Here is a 12066-nt window from a genome sequence, read left to right as displayed (position 1 = left end):
AACTTTAATTTTTACAATCCCAAACTAAAATTTAAAATCCTTATATTTAAATCTAACCTATACTTTACCAACGTCTTTGGTAATTCATTTCATTAGCTAGCTACACTCCCTTTCTGTAATATCAATTTATCCTAATGGAGGTAACATCTACATCTAGGAACAATATCCAGTACAAACTACTGCATGCCTAGGTATGAAAAGTTGACTGAAGCATAACAAGTTTTTACTTTAACTTTTAAATTGTTAAACCTCGTACTTAAAAAAAGAAAATGAAAGAAAAAGCTATCCCACTTTGTCATCTCTAAACATATTTGAACATATTTAAGTGTCTTAATATTTCATGATACATTTTTATTCAAATATAGCACCGATGTTTTTTATTTTACGAAAGCAACAATGACAAAAGTGTGTGACTTGCTGTGATTAAAGAGTTATCCACATAATCTATGAAGTGCCTGAAAATAATAAAAGTGAGTGTCCTGGACAGAGTTATACAATATTTCTGAAACTGATAGAGGTTATTCAGAATAATTTTCCTCACCTTAAATAGTGATATTTCCTCTGCCAATAAAGCTGTGCTATTAGCATTCTAATTTTAGGTTCCCTTCAAAAACATCTTCAGAACAACTGCCGACACGACGATTCTAGGTAAGAATCTACATATCTCTAGCAAAGATAAGAGATCCATGCACTACTTCAAATGTTTTTATTTGAAAATTATAAATAGGATAGATAAGGAGTGACTTTTTAAATTAAAATACATCCAAGGCTTTTGTGACCCAAACTCCTACAGATTTGGTGTATACTTCTGATCAAACTATTTAACAGCAAAGTCAGCTTACTAAAATATTTGTTTAGTTTGGTTGTTGCTTCATTGGAAATTCCAATTTGTGTCTGATTCATTTGGCCCAAAATCTTAGCCCTGTGCAACCAGAAGCAATTTGAAAGGGTCAAATATTAGAAAATTCACTTTCTGCAATTGTTGATCATCTATCTGGTGTGCATTTTTTACCAGCCAAATACAATGTTCATAGTTTTATTTTGTTTTTAATATTTTTTCACTCCAACTATTATTGGGGGGAAGAGGCAGAGTGGGGCCTCATGGCAGAGTGCAGGTAGAGCCATGGTCCAGGTGCCGGTAGCTCTCCCACTTCTCAGGAGTTTCCAGCAGCAGCACTCCAAAGGCAGCAGTGGACCTCCAAAGGGAGGTCCACTGCATCTGGCATTTCTTGCCCCGTTTGGGGAGGATTAGCCTCCCCAAGCCTTTTACCTACTGCCCATGTGTGGAATGTGTTCTGATTGAGGTAGTCTATCATGGAGTTTGTAAGATAAATCTATATACTCTGAAATTCACTTAGAGAGGTGTTGTTTTGACATGGCAGTGCCTCTGGATCTTTCGTGGTGGAGAGGAATAATTGTGGTGATTTCTGGAAGAGTGTATAGTCCTGTCCAAGTAAAAGGCTAATGCTGGCCTCACATGTAGGGTGTGGAGAGCTGCTTCCTGTTGGTTACTGTGAGGCTTTGTGAAGAAGCACAAAAGGTGTATTGGTTGATTGAGATGAAAAGACATGGGGATCTTCGGTAAAAAATCTTGGGTGTGGGAGTACGTGACTTTGTCTTTATAAAACAATGTGTATGGTGGACAGGCCATAAGGGACACAATTTTGCCAACCCATCGAGCAGAGGTGATGGTGACAAGGAAGGACATTTTCATGGATAGGTGTACACAAGAGCAGGTTGCCATTAGTTCGAACGGGGGCCTAGTTAGAGAATGTAGGACTAAGCTGGGATCCCAAGCAGGGGTTCCGGAGATGGTCAGGGAACAGGGGAGAGCGGGGGGGTTGAATGCGGGCAGGGATCCCAGGGGGCCAGTCAGGACGGAGAAGTCGGGTTGGATGGGGTGGTGGGGGACAGTCAGGGGCAAGGGCTCCGGGGGCGGTCAGGGGACAGGGAGGGGTAGATGGTGCAGGGATCCCAGGGGGGCCGTCAGGGGGCGAGAAGCAGGGTGATTGGACAGGGGGCGGGGGCTGGGCCATGCCCGGCTGTTTGGGGAGGCCCGCCATACAATTTTGGAAACCTGATGTGGCCTTCAGGCCAAAAAGTTTGCCTGCTCCTGGTCTAGAAGATACCATCAGAGATGCTTAGTTTTGCAGTTCTCAAACTGTGGATTTGTGCCTCCACAGATAACATGCTTGTTAACAGCAAAAATGTTTTAAAAAAAAATACAGATGTGAGAAATAACAGACCTTGACCCTATTGTCCCTCTGCAAATTTGTGTACACAGAGTCAATCCCTTACCTCTCTCTAAAAGTGCAAAGTCTCAAAAAGTTCAATGAATAGAAGATTGTGGGAGGCAGAAGAGATCTGGACAAGGAGAAGAAGTCTGGAGATGAATGTGAGAAGGGAGGAACAGGCAGTAGAAACAAAAGTGAAACTGGTTGAACAGCATATTCCAGACGTCTTAAGGTCTTTCTTAGTGTAGCCTTCGTTGATGTGAGATCTACCGTACCATTCTCTCACTAGAAGGGAAAACCATAATGGCAGCAGGCCGTAAAAGAGACCCAGTTTGCAAATATTTTAATGAAGTTCCTCTACCTGTGGGTAAGACAGGCATGCGGGCAAAATGCAAACAGTGCAACAAAGAAATGCAAAGCCTGGTTGCCCAAATAGCACAAGATTATGAGAAGTGTTCCTTCTCAGGAGGAAGCTGCATTGAAGATGATGAAAGGAACATGCAGGATCTTCAGGTTAGTAAACTTTTTTATTTCATACTTCTTTCTTAAGGACTGCCTTGTCTGCCTTATTCTTAATTCTCATGTTTGAGCAAAAAATATGGTTGTTACTCTATGGTACTATCATTTTAGATGCAGTTGTGATAAAAAATAAGTAGCTGAAATAGGCAGATCTTCCTTTTACAATTTCACCTTTAAAGTAGTACTGAGTGTTAGTGAATGCAATGAGTAATACTAAATCAGCAGTATGTTAATAATAATTAAATAACTGCATTGACTTATTTTGTTTAGAAGAATCCATCCTCAACATACAGGATTCTGAAGACTATCCACCTTCAAGATCACCATCATTTTCTATAGTTTCAGAGCTATCCGCCAATGATAATGTTTCAGTAACATCATGTATGTCACATAGTCACAGTATATCACCTGTGGCAAAAAGAAAAATAAAATCTCCGTCATCCAGAAACAACCATAGATAAGTTTGTGATAAGAACCAGCAAATTACAAAAAGAGGCAACTGATGAAAAAGTTGCCTAGTTTGTTTAAGCAACAAACTCTCCTTTCTGTATGATTAAGAACCTACACTTCATTAACATGGATCAGCCTTTAAGACCAGGATACAATCCACCCAACAGAGCAGATGTCACAGGCAAATTGCTGGATAAAGTGTATGAAAGAGAAATTGAGCAGTGTGCAAAAGGTCTAGAAGGTGAAATTGTTAACCTGAGTCTTGATGGGTGGACCAATGTCCACAATGATCCTGTTGTATGTGCTTGTCTGACAACAGAAGAAGGGAATGTGTTCCTTACAGAAACAATTGATAAATCAGGAAATGCACACACAGCAGAATACTTACAAGCGGGAGCAGTAAAAGCTATAACAAATGGTGAAAAAAAATTCAAATGTCTAGTACACAGCTTGGTCACGGACAATGCTGCAAATGTATCCAAGATGAGAAGAAATTTAGAAGAGAGTCCCAAGCTAACAACATATGGTTGCAGTGCTCATTTGATGCACCTCCTAGCCAAAGACTTCAGTGTTCCAGAAATAAAGGCTAATGTTGCTGAAATTGCAAAATACTGCCCTAACAACCGCTTTGCAGCAGCTGCTCTGAAAAAAGTGGGAGGAACCAAGCTAACTCTCCCACAAGACGTGCGATGGAACTCAGCAGTGGACTGTTTTGAGCACTATATCAAGGACTGGCCTTATCTGATGACAGTTTGTGAACAAAATCATGAAAAAATAGATGGCACTGCCACAGCCAAAGTTCTCAACATTGGGCCTATGAGAAATGTTGAACACATGCTGAGTGCCTGAAGCCTATTTCTGCAGCCTGGAACAAAATGCAGGGAAATAGCTGTTTTATTGCTGACACTGTTGAAATCTGGAAGGCACTGAGTGAGATCTTAAAAAGAGAAATATGCAACGACAGAGTTAAATTACAAGCATTAAAAAAACGAATGGGACAAGCACTATCACCAGCTCATTTTCTTGCAAATATTTTCAATACTCAGTACCAGGGTCAAACCTTAACTGCTGAAGAAGAGGAGTTGGCTATGACATGGACATCCAGCAATCATCCCTCCATAATGCCAGCTATAATAAACTTTAGAGCTAAGGGTGAACCATTCAAGAAATATATGTTTGCCGATGATTTTTTAAAGAAAGTCACACCAGTGAACTGGTGGAAGGCACTTAAGCACTTGGATTCAGAGACTGTTAAAGTGATAATCTCACTTTTAACAGCCGTAGCTTCTTCTGCCAGTATAGAAAGAATATTTTTTTCCTTTGGACTAATTCATTCCAAATTGAGAAATCGTTCGGGACCCGAAAAAGCAGGAAAGCTTGTTTTTCTTTTCCAGATTATGAATAAACAGGAAAATGAAGGGGAAGACGACTGAGTTAGCAGCAGAAGCCAATATTTTAAGTTTCTCATGTTGATCTGGCTGACATAGTGGATTTAATTTTTATTGGTGTTTTTTAAATATTTCATTTAACCAGTTTAGTTAAAAACAATTTTACTGAAAACAAACCTGATTTAAAAAACCTTAAATGTTTAGCTAAATTCAAAAATTCATATGCTTGTTTTGTTAAATATTATATGTTTGCTGTTGAAGAAAAAAATCCAGAATACATAACGTTGTTGTTTTAGTTAAATAAAACAATTTACATGTCTGTCTGGTGATGTTTTCCTCCTAATCCAGCATGGAAAGAATATCCTCCGAATATTAATGATTAACCTGTTGAATTAGAGATAGTTCACCTCCTACTATCTCTACATGACTACATAAATGACTACATAAATATCTGCTTCAATTATCTTTGGTAAATGAAATAACCAAACAATCATTCATTTTCTGATATAGCTGTAAAACTAATCTGAAAAGTTTTCAAAATAAATCACTTTAAAAATGTATAGTGTGTACCGTCTACAAATGAAACCTACATCTATCTCTGAGTTGTGAAGAATATATAGAAATCCATGATTAAATCGAGTCTTCCTGACTAGTGATTTAAATCAATTTAATTTAAATCAAACCCACCTGGATTTGAAATGAATGCAATTAATTTAGTTAAGAGTGACTCAAAGTACAGTTGGTTTGGGTGCTGATAACATGAAGTTTACTGCAGTTAAAACCTTTCCCAAAGCTATTTAAAGTGAGGAAAAGGAAGAGGAGGAGCAGGGAAACCATTGTATGTAACCAAACACTGCCAAGCCATCACCTGAAACAAAGATTTGGTTGATGAAAATGTAGAGTAACAGGTTTCAGTCGTGACCCACCACACCAGAAACTAATCTCTGAGCATTTAAGATTAAGGAGTCTTTAGGAAGGGGAAACAAATCTGAAACCACAAAAATATGTTTAAGTAACTTGAAGAATCTGCCAAACCCATAAAACCAAGTTAGAGGATGAAAGTCTGACCTTAGCTCACCTAGCAACAATTTAGGAAATTTGCAAGGTCCTGATATCAATACTGTGCCAGCATGTGCTGCAGCATCAAACTGAAATACAGCAAGTTAACCCAGATTGTCAGTCTACATTTCCAGCATTCAGTGAAGGGTCTTTGCATTTAAGAGCTGCTATTAATTTTAAATAAATTGCTCTTTCGGGGGGTAAGAGAAATAGTAATAACTTTAGGATATACTAAATTACTCCCAAATTATGTGTTTACCTGATAGGTTCTTGAAGGAGCTGTTATCCACTTCTCTGGATGCAAGGTCGATGATAACTAGACAGACACACACTTTTTGCCTAATTTTGAGCCCAATTCCCTTTGAGATTTGTGTCCTAATGGGAACTTGCAAAACCCTACCATTTTGTATTTGCAGTCAGAGAGCAACAGCAAGAACACACACTGTTTGTTAAGGAGGGAACTCCTCCCCATTGCAGAGAAAATAAACACTAAAAATCACTCCCTCCTGCTTCATAACTTGTCCTGCTTTGGGTTTCACGACACCATTCTCTCTTTGCTCTATCTCTGGCTGTTCCTTCAGTCTCTTCCAGAAGGTCCTTACCATTTCTGCTACACTTATTGTGGGTTATTACAGGGCTCTGTCCTAGCCCACTCCTCTTCTCTCTCTCTGGATGATCTAATCATTCATGTTGCTTTAATTATGATCTCTACACTGATGACTCTTAAATCTTCTTCTCCTAACCAATGGCCATCTAGCCAATCTCATATCTCCTTGTTAGTCTCTCACTGTTAACTGAAAGTGAATTCATTTTTCCTCCATTCTCTACCACTGTTCACAACTACCCTCTATCAGGCACATAACCTAGGTATCATCTTTGACTCCTCCCTCTCCCTTGTCAGAGTCAGTCCATTTCCAAATCTTGCTATTTCTTCATACACAAGTTATGAAAGTCCTGACTTTCTCTTTTTTCCTTACACCTGAGACTCTTGTTGAAGCTCTTATCTACCACCTTGATTACTCTCTCTCCTTTCTGTGTACTCTGACACCAACAAAACATCCTCTACCTATCATCATCTTGCCTGTCATTTTGGACTGTTCTTCTTATCCCAACCACATCAAGTGTAAGTTTAACCTTGCCTTTCAGGGCCTGTTACTCCACCCCTTACTACTTATGGAACTTTGCTGCCCGCCCCCAGGGATGCCAACTTTTGCAATCCATCTATATATTTTCTTCCACACCATACCTTAGGCTTTGAATACTGTTCGAGAGCTGGGTGAAAGCCACATTACATTCATACATCACATACCTCTCCTGACAAACCAAAACTATGACAACTACAAGAAATTAGTCAAGTAATATTAGTAAGATAGAAGGGCAATGGAGAGAGTTTATATTTCTAATGCAAAACAAACTGCACTACTAAAAACGTCATATCATCAAAACATGTTAATCAAAACCGTAACCACTACATTTTTGCTGTACCCATTCTCCTATTTTTGACTCTCAGGCCATAAACTCTTAGTGATAGGGACTGTGATTTTCCTTCTGTTTGGCACAGTGCATAGTTGACTACGATGCTACCAGAAATAATAAATACAGATTTCAGCGATGTATCATTGACTCAAAATGTTTCTAAGTCTGTTACTTAAATAGACAAAAAATGTTTAATAAGTGTAAATTCAATCTAAAACAATGTTACACATCCTTTCTATGCCACTTTTCTTGTTAGACTATAACCTCTTCAAGGCAAGGACTGCATCTTTGTATCTGTTCGACATATGCCTAGAACAACAGGTCTCCCAATTCCAGTTGTGTCCTTTGAGTACACCACTACAAAACATATTTTTTCTGTTTTCCAACTTGTTTATTTCTGTGCATTTAACAGCACCTTGATGTCTAGTCAATATCTCCCTCTGTGTGGGTCTTTCACTCAAACAGAAGAGAGATATTTAGAAAAATGAGAAAATAGGATTGTAAAACTGCAAAAAATGACAAGAAATACTAAAGGTATAACCTGAGTACTTTTTAAAAAACTGACTAGAATTCCATTTCATGGTCTTCTTTTAAAATATACAGATATTTAAATAGATATACCTGCTCCTTGGAAGAAACATAGACTCTTTGATGAACACTGAACCAGACAGCAGGATATACCAACAAGTGCCAATATCATCAGGGCTGGAATAAAGAAGAGAAAATGATGAGAAAAATAATTTAGATACTCGGTAGACATTGCAAAAATATGTTAGAAAGAGCATCACAAAACCATGAGCCAAAAATGCATAACAAAATATGAAGGAAAGCTCGTGTTTAATCATTTGCATCAAAATTCCTTAAACAATTCTAATTTCCCCGTAAAAACACATACATCACCAGAACACCTTGAATTACTTAATAGATTTTTAAAATTACAATAGTTGGTAGCAGTAGCCCACAGCACACAATCACAGCAGCCCAATAAAATAAAACTGCACCTGATTATAAAAGATCAAAAACAAAGTCAAGCCAAGTAATATTGGTTTGTATTCTGCAGAATCTCTTACCCTCTGATGGAGGACAGAGCCCCTAGCCTTCAACATGAGCTCCTTCCCCATTTCTGGATGGTCCCTCCTTCCCATCCCCTCGTCCAAAAAAATATTTACTCACTTCATGGCTCTGTCTTGCCAACCACAGTGCAGACAGAGGGCTCACATTCCAAGAGCACCTCCACTCATTTGTCAGCCCGCCCACACCAAACAATTCTGGGCTGCCAGTGTGTCTGGTGCTACTTTGTGCTGCTGTTCCATGCTTCTTCCTAGCATAATGCTGCAGCAAGGAAAAGCAGCTCCCCCCCCCCCTTTTTTTTTGGGCGGGGGGGAGATCAGGACAAGTGATAGTGATTAGTTACTAGCAGGAAAGGAGGAACAAGTTGCAGTTTGCTTCTCTCAGTGATCCTGACCCAGCTTATATCTCAGCTGGCCTTCCCGCCTGTACAACACAACCACCCCTTCATTGCCCTCAGAACCTCCAAGAAACATGTCTGTAGGTGACACCTAGACGGGGGATTAAACTAGTTTATAAAGTTTTACAGGGAATAACCACATTAGAACAGCAAGTAGTTTGTGCCATCTTAATTGGTGTAGGCTAGGCTGTGACCATTCATTCTTTGCTTCTTCAGTTTTCACCACTCCTACAGCTTGTTGCCCAGATGCTTGAATCCAGTCAATAAATGTACATAACATTTTCATCAAAAATCAAAATTACTGAGGTTCACTCTTAAGGATGTAGAATTAATCATTCTATAGCACTTCCTACTTAATTCTTTAAATTACAAGCTTCAAGTTTTTAGCAACAATTAGCTTGTTCAACCTTCAAGCAAGCCTAGCCCACGTATCTTTTAACAAAAGGTGACAGCATAGTTATTAAAATACAATATTTAAGCTAAGTAAGCTATTTAAGCCAGCTGCACATTTCTCATTTTAAAAAGCAAAGCTGAAAGTACATACATGACTATGTCCTCAAAAAAGAGTACCGAGATACCACAGTGATGAGCGCTGTAGAAATGCATCTAGTAATTTTTAAAGAGAGAGGATGATGTGAGACAGAAAAAAAGCAACAATCAGAAAAATGGCTATAAATTACTAAAAAAGCATATAAACGACAGAGTATTAACATTCATAGTTAGGAAGTTAATTCTCTTTCAGTTCTTCCCTGAACATATAGCCATGACAGAAATAAGTCACTCTTGCGGACTTAATAATGAAACTGTTTGCCATGAAGAGACATCAGATACCTGGATGATAAACAAATAGATCACAATCTCATTTCCCTCAATGACCAAGTACAGAACAATTGACTGAGATGGCCATGTGGCCAAAAATAGTTCTTTCTTATTCTCACCAAATGGGCAACACTATCGTGATATGGGAAACTACACGCTACAAGAACTTATCCTGGAAGACAAATTCCAATGGGGGCAAATTAGAGCATCATCACAGGACATAAGAACAAAAAATAAGATGTGTGTCAATGGCAACATGTCGTGCTTACTGTTCCTTGCATACCAGGAACAAACTGGTGTTTTCTTCCCAGGCATGTTGTCAAGGATATCTATTCTCTTTTTTTACTGATACTAATAGGCACTGAGAAATGGTGACAACAAAAGTTTAAATAAAACTGAAAACAAATTAGGAAAAATAAATAAAGCTTTAATCTGACTGAAAAGCTGAGTTAGAGACAGACTGTAGAGGATATAGAAACATGAGCATGAACTGAGGGAAAGAAACATGAGCATGAACTGAGGGAAGCTGGCACGGTGCAGTAGAGGAAGTTTGCAAGTACACAAATTGATCTGTGAAGGCAGACAGCAAAATATGAAAATAGGACTTGGAATTACTGTTTTAAGATTAATTTCAGAGTAGCAGCCGTGTTAGTCTGTATTCGCAAAAAGAAAAGGAGTACTTGTGGCACCTTAGAGACTAAGCCTTTGAGCATAAGGTTTCGTGAGCTACATAAACCTTTGAGCATAAGCTTTTGTGAGCTACAGCTCACTTCATCGGATGCATTCAGTGTTATTTTCCACTGAATGCATCCGATGAAGTGAGCTGTAGCTCACGAAAGGTTATGCTCAAATAAACTGGTTAGTCTCTAAGGTGCCACAAGCATTCCTTTTCTTTTTGTTTTAAGATTAAGACCTTCTCAAAAATGGAAGCAGTTGAAGGAAGAGTTCACATTGCACATTGAAATGACAGTTTCTGAAAAGGAAAAGCTGAAAGTCAAACTTAATTATTTGATTGTAAATCAGGATAGGGATACTTCAAATATCTTGGGCCCTGAACTCTCCAGAAGGAACACAAATTAAAATCTCTGTATATATCTTCACTGCAGAGTACTAACAAGCTCTCTTATGGTGATCTCCAGGTAGAAGAAAAACTATCTTTACAGTTACCAGTATGCACAAGGTTGGGCTGTTTTTCATCTTGTACCAGCATAAGGCTGTAAGAATGCACAATCCAAGGGGTATTTTGATACACACATACACATATATATATATATATATTTGAATTTTAAGGCAAGTCTTTCATGTCACTCTTTCTGTGACCACCAACCTCACTTCCTATAATAAATGTTACGTAGCCAATGAGTAAAGAACCTGTTATTAGTGACTTGTGCAATCTGCACCCTAAACTTATCTAAAGCTGGAATACACTGGACTTGATTCTATTTCACAGCTATATTTTTGGTACTGCTCAAGATTATCTTCTTTGTGATGGTTTGTGGCATCAATTAAGAATATTGAATTATCAAGCAAAAGAAAGCCATAAAGGAACTGATGCATAAATAGATCAAAGTTTCAGGAACAATCACTCTGAGACATGGCAAATTTTGACATATAATCAACATTTGGACATCTGATTTTCTCTCTGCTTCCTCTCCTCCCCACCCATTTCCCCTACACCCATCACTCCTTCTTCCAACATTGCCTCTATGAGGTTTAACAGAATCTAAACTGATTTTTTCTTTAATTATAATTGCTGATTTTGGATGTGGGTGAGACATTATGGCAGAAGTAAGTGGCAGGTAGGGATGCTGGGTAAGGAAGCTGCTGGTAAGAGTTATGGAGGGAATTTCTTGGCTGTTAGGTGGGATAGGATTGCCAGTGGGGTGTCTGCCCTTCACCCCAAACCCCCACCAGCATAGTACTGTGTTCCTAGTAGCCCTGGTTCAAGAGGCTACAGAGCCAGCTCTACAGCCTTTTGAAATGGTGCTTCCCTTGGATGATAGCACTGTGTAGGTGAGAAGCTGCACTTGAATTGTGGTGGTGAAGTGATGGGGTCTGGACAGCCAGAAAGCAGCAGAAGGGGGGGAAGGGCAGGGAAAGGAGCAGAGCATCTCCATCCCTCCTTTACTCTCGCTCCCTTCTTGGTTTTAACATGAATCATTTCTCAACGTGTGGGGTGCAAACAAGTGGGCAGCCTTCTCATTACCGACTTCTGGAGTCACGTTCCAGAGTTTGGATGTTCTGCTCTCTAGACAATGTATACTCTAGGAACTCTGCAATCACAGTCCCCCTTCTCCCCACTCCACACTTGCCCTCCTACCCGCCACTCCACACATGCCTTAGGAAATTCACATCCACAAATTGTGGGCTTCCTAGAATAATAATTTAACAAAAACAACTTAGGAATTATGCATGGTGCAACAGCTCCTCTGAATTTCTTATGACACGCATGGCAGTTATGCATGATGCAAGAAGCTCACATCTGGCTACAGTAGACTTAATTGCACCCTATGAATCTATGAAAATAGATAATTGCACCCTGTGAATCTATGAAAATAGCCAAAGGAAGACAAACCATTTAAAACAGATCTGGAGTATTTAGACTAAGGCATTTTTGAGCTATGACCAGACAACAGATTAACAACAAAATTTT

At 39.0% G+C, this 12066-nt stretch overlaps 1 protein-coding gene across 7 annotated transcripts in view; it reads right to left on the bottom strand.

The window, feature by feature from the left end:
- RAPGEF2 (Rap guanine nucleotide exchange factor 2) overlaps window positions 1-12066 on the bottom strand; it is a 305030-nt gene that overhangs the window by 157585 nt on the left and 135379 nt on the right. For all 7 annotated transcript variants that reach the window (XM_084626384.1, XM_084626375.1, XM_084626381.1 and 4 more), the window contains exon 4: window positions 7748-7831. In XM_084626384.1, the coding sequence (XP_084482510.1) occupies window positions 7748-7831 (84 nt within the window). The remainder of the gene's footprint in view (window positions 1-7747; window positions 7832-12066) is intronic.

The sequence above is a fragment of the Lepidochelys olivacea genome (assembly GCF_965140295.1).
Source record: "Lepidochelys olivacea isolate rLepOli2 genome assembly, chromosome: 4".
Classification (NCBI taxonomy): domain Eukaryota; kingdom Metazoa; phylum Chordata; order Testudines; family Cheloniidae; genus Lepidochelys; species Lepidochelys olivacea.
The sequence above is the reverse complement of the archived record's forward strand: the minus strand, read 5'-3'. Positions and strand labels throughout refer to the sequence as shown.